Source organism: Pelobates fuscus, chromosome 6 (genome assembly GCF_036172605.1).
Source record: "Pelobates fuscus isolate aPelFus1 chromosome 6, aPelFus1.pri, whole genome shotgun sequence".
In the NCBI taxonomy this organism is placed as follows: Eukaryota; Metazoa; Chordata; class Amphibia; order Anura; family Pelobatidae; genus Pelobates; species Pelobates fuscus.
Window position 1 is genome coordinate 232,199,738 of NC_086322.1, and position 18,094 is coordinate 232,217,831.

The following is an 18,094-nucleotide window of genomic DNA, read 5'->3' on the forward strand; positions in this document are numbered from 1 at the left end:
GCTGTAAACTGGCTTGGACAGGTATTTCTAGTACATCAATTCTAACCTGGAGCTTGTAACAGGCATAGTTGATTATGTAGCTATATAGTAGGCAATATAACTTGAGCTAAGACATATATTAACAGTTCAACAGGCTATCTATTACTTATGGTAAAAATTAGTCTACAATGTGAAATTTCAACAGAACGAACTCGCTTTCACGCTGTCATGTCAAGATGGTCGGCCGTCTTGATTTAGAGGTCCTGTTTAGCGGTTTGCTGCGGCCTACAGCCGCATCCCCGAGTGAGAAAGTTAGAGAAAGTTAATGAAAGTTAACTGGTGCCCTGGCTAGGCTTCAGTTTAACATATTTGTGTTGTCCTTTTCGGTGGTCCCTGTCGCTTGTCGGAAGAGGTTCTCCCCCCTCCCCAGGCTTGTTCCATAGCCTGTGTCTGGTTGTCGGTCGTGGTATTGTGGAGCTTGGAGGGTGCACCCTTCGGCTCCATCTATGTGGTAACTGAGGCATATGTAACCGGTGTGGTGCTCCGTGGTCTGAAAGGAGCGATGTTTGCTGGATCCCAATTGTGGCTCGGGGTGGTAGGGGCACCGGGTCCTGTTTGGGGGGGTAAGTCTTGTGGTAGACCCAGGGTTCGTAGAAGGGCCGCTGCCTCCTGCATGCTGTGGATTTGGTGCGACGTTTCACCCTGTTGTATCAGGAGCGTGTGTGAGGGTCGCCAGCGATAAGGTACGTTGTTGCGCTGGAGTGTGGAGGTGAGAGGCCGAAGAGACCTGCGCCACGCCAGAGTTCCACTGGACAGGTCGGCAAAAAAGGTTAGTGTGGTATTTTCAAATTGTATGGGGGCCGGCCGTGAGGACCTTCGATTTGTCAGTCCCGTTTTTAAAGGATAGTATGGTGTCCCTTGTGGCCATTTCTGGAGCCCCAGCCGGTTTTGGAATTCGAAAGAGCTCTGTGGGTGTTATGGCGTTAGCTTGGTCTGTGGGTAAAATGGTGATAAGCAGGCGCTTGACCATGTGTGGTAGGTCCGTCTCCGGCAACCCCTCTGGGAGTCCTCTGACCTTGATATTAAGTCTCCGTCTTGCGTCTTCCTGGGTTGCGAAGCGCCTTTCATATAGTATATTTTGTTCGCGTAGGTCCTGTATGTCGCTTCGCAGTGAGGCGATGGTACTCTGTTGTTCTTGGGAAGAGGCCTCCAGTGCTGTAATGCGACCTGTCAGGCCCTGCAGCTCTCCCCTTAACGCAGTGACATCGGCGAGGATGTTTTTTTGGAGGTCTGCGAGCAGGGATTTTAACACCCCAGTGGTCACCAGTTCGGCGTCTGGGTCCTTCCTTGGTCCGCTGGGTTTTGCCTTCGGCTTTGGGTCTGGGGTTGGGAGGTATTCATCTCCAGCTCCCTCGGAGTAATCATCTGAAAAGTCTGAGCAGCCTCCGTGGAGCGCCGCCATATTGGATCCGCTCGGGCCGCACGCCTGCCGCCACATTTCCCCTATCGTGAGCCCTGGGGCCGGTTTATCCGGCATCTGCTTCTTGTGCTTTCGTCCCATCTGGGCTGGGGGGTGTTCCGCTGTCGGTTAACGGGTGTTGGGGGTATTTTCTGTCGGCTTTGTGTTCATTTTGTTTCGTTTGGTTCAGAGCTCCTAAGATGTGCGTCTGCTTCTCTCCGCTGTTAGGCTCCGCCTCTAAAATATAACTTTTAATAATCAATTTAAAAATAAAAAAGGCACAATCGCTATATAGACAGAAATAAATAGTAAGGATAAAAAAAAGTGATAAGGATATTAGAACGTGCCATATTGGTCGAATAGTGGCACAGGTTATTAGGGAATTAAGGGGTTAAATCGTGATCTGTGCAAAGTAGCCCAGTGTTACCACCTCACTCCTGTAGCCCAGTATCACCGTTATAACTAAATACCCCCCACTCTTCAATACTAAACGGATAAAGTCTGATGTTAGATAGAAATTTGCTACCTAAGCGTCTAAAAATCAATCCGGATAAAATCAAAATAAATATAATCTTAGCCATGTCATTCTCAACTACCCTTAGTGGTATCTCCCATCTGGACTTAAGCAGGTCTGATTCATATTCTGTGCTGATATTTCGGTACACAATCCCAGCAACCTGCGGGCGGATGTATATGTATGGTTGACTGACAAATTGAGTGGTAAATAGGAGTGGCTGTAGGCTAAATGAAGAGGCAAAAGATTATAGCAGAAGTCTTAGGACTTGGATAATAAAAATTAAACCCCAATTGGTTCACCCTTATAACCACTCACTAACTTAATGGGGAATATATATTCCCACTTCTCTTAAGGGTGTACCGTAGAATAGCTACTTCCTTAAGTCCCTATAACTAACTTGGTGCACATACAGACCTATGTAGCTGTATATTAACACGTAATGTAAAAGAAACCTATATTAAAGGAACACAACCATGTATTGTGTTAAAACTACCATCTAGCCCTCTCTGCCCCCACTTGCTTCTCTAAATATAGTAAAATCTTACTTGTATTCAAGACTAGGAAAACACAAAAATGGATAAGCACTAAGAAAACAACTGGCTAGACTTAGGCAGCAAACACCGGGTATAGGGGATACCCTCAAACCCTAAAAATAGACAGTATAAAATACAAGAAAACAGGTTGCACCAAAAGGTGTAAAACAATAAAATATCAAATAAAATATATTAAAGTCCAAATATCGCAATGCCAGTAGTTTCTAGATTATTGGGGAATGTTGGTTCTTGGTTAAGGTTTACACTTGAAAAAGCCTTTATTAGTGAAACACATTGTGTAATATTGTAACATTTGTTTCTATTTCTTTTAAGCATTAAAGTATATTTGGTTTTATTTCACTTTGTTGTGATAGACCATTTAAAACACAATTTTACATTTTATTTGTTCCTGGCACACCGAACTTCAGATCTGGACAACTATTTACCAACATATCTCTAGTGGGGATTATACCACACACGCGCTGATATTTGAGCGACTTAACGCTCTCTCAAATGTGAGTATAATACAGTATTGTACTGCATCACACATTTATGTTTACAGTGAGCACGATTGGATATTTTCTTTTTTTCTTTCATATGCCTACCTGCATATCGAGATATTCGTCTAAGTTATATCCACCAGTGGGGATTGTACCGCTGCAGGCAAAACTCACTTAGAGCTAGTTTAAGCTCCATAACATGTGAGTCCTATATTCCTGCCTAAACAGTCTGCACTATTATTTGTCACTTTGTGTCTCCCTATATATATTTGCAAGCACCTTAACCACGAACAAACTTTTCCCCAAGAATCCAGAAACAACTGGGATTGTGATATTTGGACTGTGAATATTTGGACTTTAAAAAAAAAAAAAAAAAAAAAAAAAATTGAAATATATTTTTTATTATATTCTTTAACTGTTTTACACCTTTTGGCACAACCTGTTTTCTTGTATTTTATGTTGTATTAAAGTCTGCAGCTGCTGCCTCTGATCTGCCTGCTTGCCTGACCTCATCCGAAGTGATTATGTGAGCCAATCACAATGCTTTCCCATAGGATTGGCTGAGGCTGTCAAGGAGGCAGATCCAGCACAAGTCAAACTCCGCCACGGCCAATCAGCATCTCCTCATAGAGATGAACTAAATCGATGCATCTCTATGAGGAAAGTCCAGTGTCTGCATGCAGAGGGTGGAGACACTGAATGGCAGCACTGCACAGTGTGCAACGCTGCCCCAGGAAGCACCTCTAGTAGCCATCTGAGGAGTGGCCAGTGGAGTTATCCCTAGGCTGTAATGTAAACACTGCATTACTACAAAAAGCCTGAAGGGAATGATTCTACTTACCAGACCAAAGACAATTGGCTGTAGTTGTTCTGGTGACTATATAGTGCCCCTTTAACCCTACAGGTACTTTGCATAGTAAAGTTGTGAAACGATCTGTTATATCCATTATTCACAGACAAAGTGTGGACAAACTGACCGCTGCAGGAATCTTTTGAAACTTTCCATAAATTCTGGACCCTCTTGATAGAATAAAATTGCAGTAATTTCTTTTCCCAACTCTCCTTCGTCTGAATCCTTTCTTTTTTCTCTTCTCTCCCTACATTTAAAAAAAATAAAATGTACACACCATAGCTTTTTCTTGATTAGACCATTGTAATCTTTACTAAACGCAGCAAAAAATTTTCTGATATTTAGACTAAGCTGAAATATGGGGCAAGGAAGGATTTGTCAACAGCAAGCCAGTAAATATAATAGAATCAAGGAGAACAGGTGCTAATCAGACTGTGCAGGATTCTGCAAGTTATGTCCTAGTAACAACAGAATCATATTTGCTTTCATTCTACTGTTGCGCCTGTCTGGTGTCTTAACCCCTTAAGGACACCGCTTCAGAAGCTTGTCTTGCGCTTAAGGACAAAGGCCATTTTTGCATGTTTTTGCTGTTTGTATTCAAACGCAATTAGCGTCTGGCATTTATTGCACCAACACATATTATACATTGTTTTTTTTAGAGGACAAACAGGGCTTTAATTTGATGTCACATATACATAGATACATTCTCATTAATTATATAAAAATGCCAAAACATATTTATGTCAATATTTGTCATGAGGGCAGGAAAAAAATGGCTTTTTTACATATATGTTGCATTTTTGCTGAGTATTTCTTACACTTAATATGTACCACTGCCATAAAAATCCCCAAATTATAAAACAATATGCCCAATGTATGACCTACCAATGTATGACCTAGACACTATTTTGTGAAGTTACAGTGCTGTAAAAGAGACATGACAAGTTCAGGTCCCACTTTGGAGCACTTGAGCAGGCTACATTTTTCAACTACACCATAAAGGCATACCATTTCTTAAAGAAGACATCCTAGGGTATTTCAAAAGGCATATTTTGAACCTTGGCGTGGGATCATTTTTCCGCTAGCTTGTACCAACAAGTATAGTGGTAATAAGCGTTTTTGTTTTTTCCTGCCATTTTGACACACAAGGTGAGTTTGCACAGTATATTTTGCAAACCTTATGTGTGTTACGACTGTATAATACTACATATGTTGCTCAGCCATGTCGTTTGATTACAGCAAAACCCCGTGTGTACCTTTGCCAGGCATATGTGGATGTTGAAGGGGCAGATGCAGCCATTCAGTTTTTTTCTAACTTTGAAGTTTTACGCTGTGTCCATATTCCATTTTGGAGTAGTTTAGATGGTTGGTTATTGAAACTTCCCCACAAACACATACTATTTATTAAAGAATACACCCCGGGGTAATTCAAAAGGCTTATTTTGAACCTTAGCGTGGGATAATATTTTTTTTCTCTAGTTTGTTCCAGGTGCAGTGGTAACAAGCTTTTTTTTTTTTTTTTTTTTTAGTTCTTTATTTTTGAAGTGCATGATAATCAAACAGGAGGACTCGTCATGCCCCAACAGTGTGGACAAGTATATAACAGTAGGTTAGCATGGAGATAGATCAGCACAATTTTTATATAATAGTATGTTAACAGTAGGTTAGCATGGAGATAGATCAGCACAATTTTTATATAATATAATGACATAAACGAATTCAACGTTCCTGTCTATCAGATCAAAGCATAACATCCTTGTTGGCGGTAACTGTTCTAAACATGTTGGGTAAAGATTTGCTGTCTGATAGAGAGTGAGAGCTTATTTCGGGAGAGGTAGGCTAGTTATAGTGAGCTGCCTCTCTACGTTGAATCCCTATCGAGACATACGAAAACTGTAGAGACAATATTACAATAGAAGGTTACGTCTATGCAAGGTAAAGACATAAAATGTTCAGTAATTTAAGCATTATGCTGCACCGGCGGTGTCAGGATATATGAGGTATCAACAAACAATATACCATATAACATCTGTGGGGTCTGTACAGTTTTTACATTTTTTAAATTTGCTGAAGTGACATGCATATGTGGTGTTTTTGTCTCAACGCTGCTCTCAGTGTCTAAGTTCTGTGACTATTTGGGAATTAAGTTAGTTGAAGTCGTGTGATGATGCGGCTAGTTGAGCTATGTCTTGTGTTGTTGTGTCTAATAGACTTTGGGATTGATGCAGGAGTTTGCTGTAGTCTTCTAGTTTTTAGAATATTACGGCTTCTGCATAGTCACAGGTTTCCCCCGTGGAGGGGTACCTGGAGCGCGCATCCCACTAGTGGCCTATGGGGTAGGTTGGCTCCCATAAGGATGTTCCCTACTTGTGGAGTCGCGAGGGTGGGAATCAACTGGGTGAGGTGACCTGTCACGTTATTCCCTGTATGGAGAAGGGAGTAGGTAGGTTTGTGTGCTATGTGTCCCTCGAGTTGTCGCTCCTAGGTGAGCTGGTTGTCTGCTCCACTGCCCTGCTGAGTCTGTCGGACTATGGGATGTGCTCGGTGGCAGTGGTGTGCTGAGTGTCGTGGGAAAGAGCGTTCTCGCGTGGGGGCGTGTAAAGAAGATGAGGGTAGCCACCCCGGATAGCCACCCATCAGAGTAAGATGAAGAAATACTGACATTTGTTGCCTATTCTGAAAAGATGTGGGTGTCTCTCCTCTCCTCTTACGGTTAGTATGGGTGATGTGTGTGTCTGGCTCAACTACAAAGTGTTATGTTATAATAAAAACGGAGAAATGAGTAAACAAAACAAAAAGACAAGGCAATATGAAAGTCAACTTGCACTAGAGAAGTGTGGAGAGCTCCACAGATGTCCAGAACGTTCTCTTTTTCTCTGGTAAGAATGTCCATTGTTAAAGTTGTAGCCAAGACATATGACTTCGGTGTGGACGTTTGCGGGACGAACTCTGGGGTTCCTGCCGGATTCCATTGGTGTCTCAGTCTAGGGGTGGCATCTTGAACTTGGCGGTTTTGTGTGTCAACTGGAAGTCCCATTTTAGGTAGGATCAGGTCGCATTCGTCTGGCTCCTGAATCGTGTATGTGGTCTCCCCGTGGAAGACTGTGATGGCTCTGGCTGGGCGCCATTGGTAGCGGATGCTGTGCAGCCGCAGGAGAGTGGTAAGCGGCTTTAGAGAGCGTCTCCACGCTAATGTACTGCCCGACAAGTCCGTGAAAAAGGTTAAGAACATCTCCTCAAACTGGTAAGTTGGCCTCGCCCTGGTAGCCGTCATCACCGCTATCTTATCTGTAGTGTTTTGAAATTGGACTACCAGGTCTCTTGGGGCTGTGTCTGGCGCTTTGGCTGGTCAAAGCACTCTGAAAATGCCGGTGATTATCACTGATTTGGCACTCTGTTGTGTCAGTAGGGCTTCCAAAAGACTCCTAATAAAGTTTGGCGCCTCAGCCTCCCCCACCGTTTCCGAGACACCCCTTATCTTTACGTTGTTTCTCCTCTTGGCATCCTCGTGGGCAGCGAGGCGGTGTTCAAAGGAGCGGTTCTGCAACTGTAGTTCCTTTACTGCGTGCTGCAGTGAGGTTATGTGCTGAGCTCCCATGTGGGAGGTATGTTCCAGTTTGCTGATTCTGCCCGTTAGGCCTTGCAAGTCTCCTCGCAGTGCTTTCACATCGGCTGCTATTTTCTTGTGATGTTCTGCAAGGAGGTCCCTCAGGACAGCCGCGGTTACTGGAGCGGAGTCCGGGCTTGTTCGTGGGGCTGCCGGCTTGTGCGGTGCGTGTCGGGTCAGAGCAGGTAGCATATCTAGCTCTGTGTCCACAGAAAGGTCGTCCGAGAAATCCGACCCGCCATCCACAAGGGACGCCATCTTGGGCTCGTGTGCGCCCTGGGCCTGCCGCCATAGGTCCCCGATTGTAGGTCCCTCTCTGGGTGTATTTGCCTTTTTTTTGCTTGTTTTGCGCCCCATTGGGTCAACAGAGGCCTGGGGGCTTTCTCCGAGTCCGTTAGGGTTAGATTTGCCGATTATTAGGGCTGCAAGGCTCGGAGCTCAGAAATCCTGCGACCGGTTGCTTCTGTGGCTAGGCTCTGCCACCCGTAAAAAGCATTTTTAAATGTATTTTTTTTTACTTTTTAAAACCTGTTTTTTTTTTTTTTTTTTTTTTTTTTAAATTTGCTTCTTTTTTTTAAAAACTTTCTTAAAACTGTTTTTTACAGATTTAACATTTTTATCATTTTTTACCGTTAACCCCTAACTAGCAGTAAGCTGCACTAACCGTAATTTCCCATAACTCCCACCCACCCCAGCTAGCAAAATATATAATTTTCAAATATTTAAATTAATTAAATAAATTGAAGCCCCGAGGATTACAAAAATATAAATGTGTACTGTAGTCATTTGCAGCCGCCCGGTGATGGGAGTGAGCGCAGGACTTATCTTTCTGCATTTAAAAAAATATAAGTTAACCCTAAAAAAAATCTGGATCGCAGTATAATACTTTGATCTGTATTTTGATCACTGTAGGTAGTGATCAACTGGCAGGGAAGGGGTTAATTCTTATTAGGACCTGTTAAAGGAGGGTGGGATTTTTAAACGTTAAAAAAAAAAAACAAAAAAACTTTTTTTTAAAACTTTTTATTTTTTTTTACCGCTTAGCTAGCCTAACACCAAATTCCCCACTAACTTCCTCCCATCCCAGCTAGCTAAATATATATATATATATATATATATATATATATATATATATATTTTTATATAATTCTTTCTTTTATTGAGGCACGCGTGAATAGGGGTATAGAATGAAGAAGAGGGGATGCACATTGTTTGTACAGGATGGGTGCATGATAACTTAATGTAACGTCTCCTATGCATGACAGCCTCATTTTATGTTAATTGAACTTTCACAAGTATTAATAACAGGTTTAGCGTGATAGTTGTTAAAGTAAAACAGGATTACATATTAGGCGTGGTCTACATTAAGCAGGTAAACATAAGCCGGTTCAGCTGTCTCTAGCTAGTAGCAAAAACAAACGAGTTAAACTGATAGCAGGATATCTGTATATGCTCTGGGACTTATGTGTCCTCATGGAGTGCAGTCGCAAAAGGGTTAATGATGGTCAGCTGCGTAGCCTGTCCCTTAGTAGGGAGGCGTGTTAGGGATGCATGCTGTAAGAGTTCTAGAAACCATAGTGGCATAGTGCCTAGTGGTCAGAACATGTAGCGTAATGTTGGCAATGATAGGTATATGCACCATATGCGTATAGCGGGTTAGTGGAGGCATGCATGCGAAGTAGCTGGGCAGTAACAATATGGGTTTATCTGCACTGCGTCCGTTAATGGTATGTTTTTGATTTCTTCAGTTTGTGGTACATAGCGTGGCATATAAAAGTACATAAACAGTTCTTAATAGTATACACATCAGAATATTGGCAGGGTCATATCTTGGTTACTGCGCTGATTTCTTTTTTATAATAGGTGGGCATAATATAGTTGTGGCAATGCCATAAAAAGCAAAATATGTAAGCACTTGGGTATGGCCCTATGTTCACAAGGGCACAGAGAGCTGACTTTAGCCCCGGTAAGGTTAGTCTAGTCTCGAGATCTGAAACTAGGCGAAAAACAAAGGAAACTGGGGCGATCGCCAAGAAGGACAAATCCCGATATAACAATGGGCATGGCTAACTGGTTGCTATGATACAGCAGCGATGCATAGCTAGGCTGGACATTTAGGCCCAGGAGGCTGGTGAATAGAGGGGTTTAGCCTTGAAGCCAAGTTACCTTGCGGGGTTAAGTAGCTAAGTAGGGTTACTACATTTATGTTTGACGCATCTTATATTCACGGGCATTCTCGCTACGCCCCTATAGTAGAAGCAAGTGAAGCATTAGCATTACACTTAACAGTGTAGGCATATAGGGAGAACCGTGTACATATTTGGTTTAGAAAGCTAGAGGGGCGCAAGTTTAAAACGTAGATACTGTATAATAGAAAAATATCAGGTTTGATCGACTAGATGGCATCAGATAGTTACCGCTGGATCAATATGTGATGTCCTAGCAAGTAGTCATAAAAGTGATAGCATAATATCTGAGCAACATGGCTAAATCTAGTGCATTACAAGCAGTGTGGGATTCTATATCTGCCGTCTCTTATAGAGACTGTGCTATAAAATGGTTGCAATTGCTACAGTGAGCATGTATATTGACTAGAGGGTGTTGCTTAGGAAATTATATCTATTGAAATTTCGGACATCAGCTTGAAACATAACATAAAAGACTGGCATATTCACGTGTCATATGTACTCAGTTGGGTGGCAGCTGAACATTTGTTTTCAATACATGGTTATAAACCAACTCCTATGCGTGGCTGGCTTGACCGTTATCTATGGAGACCAGTAGAGAGCCTCCGCTGTGTTGGGCTGTGGGTATCTCCATGGTTGCGCTGAGTGGCTTGATGAAGACACATGAGATGTATAGTCCCTATACGTCTCATGTATAAGAGGTAGGTCCGAAAAAAGTAAAATATTATAAGTTCACTGGCTCCTGTAGGCCTCTAAGGGTCCCATCTGGGTGACAGTAAAACTACCCTTTCCAGACTTGTCAATCTCCCACAAAACCGTGCGGCGGGTCCAGGGCCCGGACAGATGAGTTTCTCTGCGTCTCTATGTCGTGACTGCTGAGTATGCGTCCGGCGTGGAGCTTTGGGGGATGAATGGTGCGACCCGGTCTGGGTCCCATGTATGGGTGCGGTTAGGGGAGCTGTTATTGTCCCTGGTGGCCACTCCAATCGAAAGGCAGCAAATCGTGAGGTAGGTCCAGGAGCCGGAGGAAGGCCGGGGCATCACTGATGTCCTGAATGCTGTGCAGGTTCGACCCTCGTTGGACCGTCAATGTCCTGGATGCCCGCCAGCGGTAATCAAACTTGCGGGCACGTAGAATTGAGGTGAGTGGCCGTAGCGACCTACGCCAGGCCAGGGTGCCACTGGACAGGTCCGTGTAGAGTGTGAGGTCCATGTTTTCAAGGCGAAAGGGGGTCTTGCCTCGGAGGGCTGACAGGATCGCTACCTTATGGCCGCTGTTGCGGAGGGTCAGAATGACATCTCTCGATGCCGTAGTCGGAGCGTTTGTTGGTTTAGGGACTCTGAAGACCCTCTCTGGGGTGATTGTTGATTTCTGACTGCGAGGCAGTATTTCTTATAACATGCGCTGCATTAGATAAGGCAGTTCGGCCTCTGCTATGTCCTCTCGGACTCCCCTGATTTTAATGTTGGCGGCCCGTCTGGCGTCCTCAACTCCGCAAGGCGATGTTCGTATTGCCGGTTTTGCTTTTCCAGGGCTTGTATTGTGTGTTGCATTGTGGCAACATCCTGTGCCTGGGATTGTGAGGAGCTCTCCAGCTTGGAGATGTGGCCTGTCAGGCCATTCAGATCTACGCGAAGTGCTGTGATGTCCTCATGGAAGCTGTTTTTCAGGTCCGCCAATAATGCCTTCAGGACCACTATGGTGATCGGCTCTGAGTCTTTCTCTTTGTCGCAGCGCTGTGCCTTTTGTGGTGGGTTAGGAGGCTGTAATAGTCCCCTCTCTTCCTCGTCGGACATGTCCTCGGAAAAATCTGAGCACCCACCGTGCTGAGCCGCCATGATTGTGTCAGAGGCTCCATGTGTCTGCCTCCACAACTCTCCTATCGTAAGTCCCGATGTGGGCTTGTGTGGTATCGTTTTTCTCCCCTTTCTCCCCATTAGTTCTTGGGGTGGTTGCTTGTCAATTGGGTTGTTAAGGGGGGTATTTCACGCTTTTTCCCCTGTTTAAGGCTCGGAGCCCTCTTAGTTTGCGTCCGTTCGCTTCAGTGTTCAAGCTCCGCCCCCTAAATATATAATTTTAATATATTTAAATTAATTAATAAAATAAAATTAACCCCTGAGGGTTACAAAAAATAAAAATCGGATCACAGTAAAATGTAGTCTCTGCCAATTGATCACTGTAGTCATTGATAAGTTGGCAGGGAAGGGGTTAATTTTTATTTAAAATGGGTAAAGGGGGGTGGGATTTTAAACTAACGTTATTATTTTTATTTTATTTTTTTACAGGGAAGCAGATCATTACTGATCCGTCTCCCTGCACTTCACACAGAACCTGTAAGAGGAGGGAGGGGGATTTGTGAGTCCTGTCAGAGCAATCACTGCTGCAGGGGCAGTGCGATCGGGTGCTCCCGGTCTGCCTCTAATGTAGAGGCAGACCGAAGGAGTGTTAACCCCGCAATCGCTGCGATCTGGAGTTAACTTTACCGCATGACGGACCAGGTCCGTCATTCGGCGGGAAGGGGTTAAAGACTACAGTGGCGCTAGAGGGTACGTAGCAACACAACTATCAGTGATCTGGTGCACTACAAAACTTTTAAAAGGACACTCCGGTCACCAATACAACTTTAATGTATTTGACAGATTCTGGCCTCATTAAAGGGACACTATCTTCACCAAACAAACTTTAACTTCATGATGCTGTTTGTGTACAGATCATACCTCTGACGTTTCACAGCTGAATTCACTGCCATTTAGCAGTAAAATCACTTTTGATTTATTTATTTTTATGCAGCCATAGCCACACCACCCCTGGCAGTGATTGGCAGTCTGCATGAAAAAACTGGATTAATTTTCAATCAGATGTAACTTACTTGAGTTTTTTTTTTCTTTTTTTTTCTCCTGTAAATTGAAATTTATCATACATAGGAGGGTCATGCATCTGCAGGGTGTAGCAAGCTATTAGCAGAGCGTGAGATAAGACATTCTAAATTAAATAGAATTTGCAATAAAGGAAGTGTAACATTAGATGATTAGATGACTTGCAGGAAGTGTTTAGGGAGGTGTGACTAGGGCTGCATAATCAGTGATGTCATTCCTAAATGGCAGAGACTTGAGCAGTGAGACTGCAGATGCATGACCCTCCTATGTATGATAAAGTTCAATTTACAGGAGAAAAAAAACAAAAAAACTCAAGTAAGTTACATCTGATTGAAAATTAATCATTTTTTCCAGTGAGACTGCAATCTATTCACCAAAACTGCTTCATTAAGCTAAACTTGTTTGGTGACTATAGTGTCCCTTTAGTATACTGTATTTTTTGCATGTTAAAATATTGTTTTTCTTCCCTCTCTGTTGGGGCAATTTTTAATGGTCCCAGACTTTTAGATGAGCTGTTTGCAGCACTGGCTTCCAGCTTTGCAACCGCTAAATAGACTTTTTTTGTTTTTGTTTTTGTAGCTTGTAGGCTGCTCAGGGTAAACCCTCCAGGGTCTAGCACATCCCCAGCTGAAAGGTGTTGGGGTTTGCTAGCTTCCCAGTTGGGGACAAGGCTCATTCAGAATTACACTAAGTGTGTATTATCAGTGGGTTACTTTACATTTAGGGGAAGGAGTAGGGCAGGGTTTAGGGATCGACCGATATTGATTTTTTTTTTTTTCTGGAGCCGATAATCTGAACTTTCAGGCCGATAGCTGAAAACTTGCCGATATTCTGTACATTTACTATTTTGAAAAAATAAACTATTTCTAAAGGTAAATGCACAAAATATACATGCCACATGTAGTGGATGCAGTGTGTTTAGACAGGGGGGACCTGTTTGTGTAGTGTGGATGTAGTGTGTGTGTATATAGTGAATGCAGAGTGTTTGTGTAGTGTGTATAGTAAATGCAGAGAGTGTTTGTGTAGTGTGTATAGTAAATGCAGAGAGTGTTTGTGTAGTGTGTATAGTGAATGCAGAGAGTGTTTGTGTAGTGTGTATAGTGAATGCAGAGAGTGTTTGTGTAGTGTGTATAGTGAATGCAGAGAGTGTTTGTGTAGTGTGTATAGTGAATGCAGAGAGTGTTTGTGTAGTGTGTATAGTGAATGCAGAGAGTGTTTGTGTAGTGTGTGTATAGTGAATGCAGTGAGTGTTTGTGTAGTGTGTGTATAGTGAATGCAGTGCGTGTTTGTGTAGTGTGTATAGTGAATGCAGAGAGTGTTTGTGTAGTGTGTATAGTGAATGCAGAGAGTGTTTGTGTAGTGTGTATAGTGAATGCAGAGAGTGTTTGTGTAGTGTGTATAGTGAATGCAGAGAGTGTTTGTGTAGTGTGTATAGTGAATGCAGAGAGTGTTTGTGTAGTGTGTATAGTGAATGCAGAGAGTGTTTGTGTAGTGTGTATAGTGAATGCAGAGAGTGTTTGTGTAGTGTGTATAGTGAATGCAGAGAGTGTTTGTGTAGTGTGTATAGTGAATGCAGAGAGTGTTTGTGTAGTGTGTATAGTGAATGCAGAGAGTGTTTGTGTAGTGTGTATAGTGAATGCAGTGAGTGTTTGTGTAGTGTGTGTATAGTGAATGCAGTGAGTGTTTGTGTAGTGTGTGTATAGTGAATGCAGTGCGTGTTTGTGTAGTGTGTATAGTGAATGCAGAGTGTTTGTGTAGTGTGTATAGTGAATGCAGAGAGTGTTTGTGTAGTGTGTATAGTGAATGCAGTGAGTGTTTGTGTAGTGTGTATAGTGAATGCAGTGAGTGTTTGTGTAGTGTGTGTATAGTGAATGCAGTGCGTGTTTGTGTAGTGTGTGTATAGTGAATGCAGTGAGTGTTTGTGTAGTGAGTGCAGTGTGTGTGTGTGTGCATAGTGAATGCAGTGTTTGCATATATATAATTGTTTTATTTATATATTTTTTTTTTAAGTCTCCCCTCCCTGCTTCTTACCAGGGAGAGGGGATATAGTATTCCTTGGTCGTCCGGTGGCATGGAACGTACAGTGGGGGCCCAGCAGCAAGTGCTTATTTACCTTTCCAGCAGCTCCCTTCAGCTCCCCTGTCTAAATGTGTGAAAATTACAGATTATGTAAGATGTTTTGCTAACTTTTTTTTCCCCTTCTCTCCCTTAGGTGAAAAATGCCACCAACCAGATTGTTATGAACTGTGCAGACATTGATATTATCACTGCCTCTTATGCTCCAGATGGAGATGAAGGTAAGAATAGGCTACGGAGGTGGTTCGTAAGGGCCAATCCTCTCCCAGTTTGCTACAGCACCTGTCCTACAACTTTTTTTTTGTATTTAAGAGGTTGTCACTTGGTTGATGCTGCCTGCAGAAATGTTCTAACGTAAATGGTTACTTCATTTAAAAACATTTCTTTAACCCCTTAAGGGCCGAGGACGGTTCAGGACCGTCATCGACATTTTTGCATTGCCGACCGCTGACGGTCCTGAACCGTCCTAACGGTCTTAGTTACTTACCCGATCGCCGTTGTTCCCCCGGCGGCGATCGGCGTTGGTCCCGGTGTGGGGAGACTGCCTGCAGCCCAGACAGTCTCCCCATGGCAGATTAGGACCCCTGTGGCCATGTGATCGCTCAACAGGGCGACCACATGGTCACAGTCTCCCTGCTTGTGTAAATATGTACATATATTAATATAAAAATACACTTTAAATTACACACGTGTGTGTGTATATATATATATATATATATATATATATATAATTATAAAATACAAATAATAAGTAATTTACCGTATATACTCGAGTATAAGCCGAGTTTTTCAGCACATTTTTTGTGCTGAAAACCCCCAGCTCTGCTTATACTCGAGTCAATGTCTGTATTATGGCAATTTACATTGCCATAATACAGACTGGGGGCTGTGGGGGCTGCAGAGCGCTTACTTACCTCTCCTGCAGCTCCTGTCAGCTCTCTCCTCCTCCGCGCTGGTCCATCAGCACCTCGGTCAGCTCCCAGTGTAAGTCTCGCGAGAGCCGCGGGGTCATAGTGCGGCTCTCGCGAGACTTACAGTGTGAGCTGACAGAGGAGCTGCACGGACCGGTGCGGAGGAGGAGGGAGCTGCAGGAGAGGTAAGTGCTCTCTGCCAGCCCCCCTCCCCCCCACTGAACTACCAATGCCACTGGACCACCAGGGAAGGAGAGCCCCCTTCCCTGCCATGTATCAAGCAGGGAGGGGGGACGAAAAAATAAATAAAATAAAATAAATAATAATTAACCCCTTAAGGACGGAGGACGGTTCAGGACCGTCATCGGCATTTTTGCGTTGCCGACCGGTGACGGTCCTGAACCGTCCTAACCGTCCAATGTACTTACCCGATCGCCGTCGTTCCCCCGGCGGCGATCGGCGGTGCTCCCAGTGTGGGGAGACTGCCTGCAGCCCAGACAGTCTCCCCATGGCGGTTTAGGACCCCTGTGGCCATGTGATCGCCCAACAGGGTCACAATAGGTGTCCTAGTCTCTGCCTGCAGGGGGACTGTCTGTGCTGACAGGCAGTCTCCCTGCAACTGTAAAATAAAAAAAAAAATTTAAAGTGAAAGTTAATAAAAAAAAAATATTATTATATATGTGTATATATATGATATATAGACATATATTATACCTATATAATATATGTCTATATATCATATATATATATAATGTCATGCTAAGTGTATTTTTATATTAATATGTACATCTATTAATATAAAAATACACTTATAATTAATTTACACACGTGTATATATAATATATATATAATAACTATATATATTGTATATATATATTATTATAAAATACAAATAATAAATAATTTAAATTAAATTAAAAATAATAATAAAAATTAAAAAAAATTATATATCTATACGAAATTTTATTCTAACTGTATTTTGATATTAATATATATATTTATATCAAAATACACTTAGAATGAAATTGTATATATATCTATGTATATATATATAAATAAAAAGAATGCGAACTATTCATATGTCCATATACAAAATTACATAAATAATTATATAAATATACACGTAGACTTCAAATATATAAATATGCATATATATTTAAATTCTACGTGCGTATTTATGTAATATTTTTACATAATTAAGTTATTTTATTGATTGCAATTTAAGGGACCTGCCTGCCAACCCAGGCCGAAAGTCCAGAGAATTTAATTTGCTATCACTGTATTTTACCCTGTAACGTTCTATAACACCCTAAAACCTGTACATGGGGGTACTGTTTTACTCGGGAGACTTCGCTGAACACAAATATTAGTGATTCAAAACAGTAAAACATATCATAGCGATGATATTGTCAGTGAAAGTGACTTTTTTGCATTTTTCACACACAAACAGCACTTTTACTGATGATATAATTGTTGTGATACATTTTCCAGTTTTGAAACACTAATATTTGTGTTCAGCAAAGTCTCCTGAGTAGAACAGGACCCCCCATGTACAGGTTTTATAGCGTTTTTGAAAGTTACAGGGTCAAATATTTTTACATTGAAAATGGCCAGGTTGGTTACGTTGCCTTTGAGAGCGTATGGAAGCCCAGGAATGAGAATTACCCCCATGATGGCATACCATTTGCAAAAGAAGACAACCCAAGGTATTGCAAATGGGGTATGTCCAGTCTTTTTTAGTAACCACTTAGTCACAAACACTGGCCAAAATTAGCGTTCAATTTAGTTTTTTACTTTTTTCACACACAAACAAATATGAACGCTAACTTTGGCCAGTGTTTGCGACTAAGTGGCTACTAAAAAAGTCTGGACATACCCCATATTGAATACCCTGGGTTGTCTACTTTTAAAAAAATATGTACATGTGGGGTGTTATTTAGCAATTTATGACAGATAATAGTGTTACAATGTCACTATTGATACATTTTAAAAATGTATGTTTTGAAACCGCAATATCCTACTTGTACTTATAGCCCTATAACATGCAAAAAAATGGCAAAAAGCATGTAAACACTGGGTATTTTTGAACTCAGGACAACATTTTGAATCTATTTAGCAGTTTTTTTCATTCGCTTTTGTAGATGAGTAAAAGATTTTTCACATAAAATTCAAAAAACGTGTATTTTTTTCAATTTTTCATCATATTTTTTCATTTTTTTAAAAATTAAATTACATGAGATTATATAAATAATGGTATGTAAAGAAAGCCCCTTTTGTCCTGAAAAAAACAATATATAATTTGTATGGGAACAGTAAATGAGAGAGCGGAAAATTACAGCTAAACACAAACACCACAAAAGTGTCAAAAAGATGCCTGGTCGCAAATGTACAACATCGCAAAAAAAGTCCGGTCCTTAAGGGGTTAAATAAAAAAATAATAATAATAAAAAATAATAATAATAAAAAATTATTACAATAATTAAAAAAAACAAATAATAAAATTGCCCACCCCCCACCAAGGCTCAGCTACACACACACACACACACACACACACACACACACACACACACACGCTGCACTCATACATACACACGCTGCA

General features: G+C 41.9%; 1 protein-coding gene across 1 annotated transcript in view; it reads left to right on the top strand.

The window, feature by feature from the left end:
• NPEPPS (aminopeptidase puromycin sensitive) overlaps positions 1 to 18,094 on the top strand; it is a 144,177-nt gene that overhangs the window by 22,265 nt on the left and 103,818 nt on the right. The window contains exon 2 of the mRNA XM_063458839.1: positions 14,721 to 14,805. Coding sequence (XP_063314909.1) covers positions 14,721 to 14,805 — 85 coding nt within the window. The remainder of the gene's footprint in view (positions 1 to 14,720; positions 14,806 to 18,094) is intronic.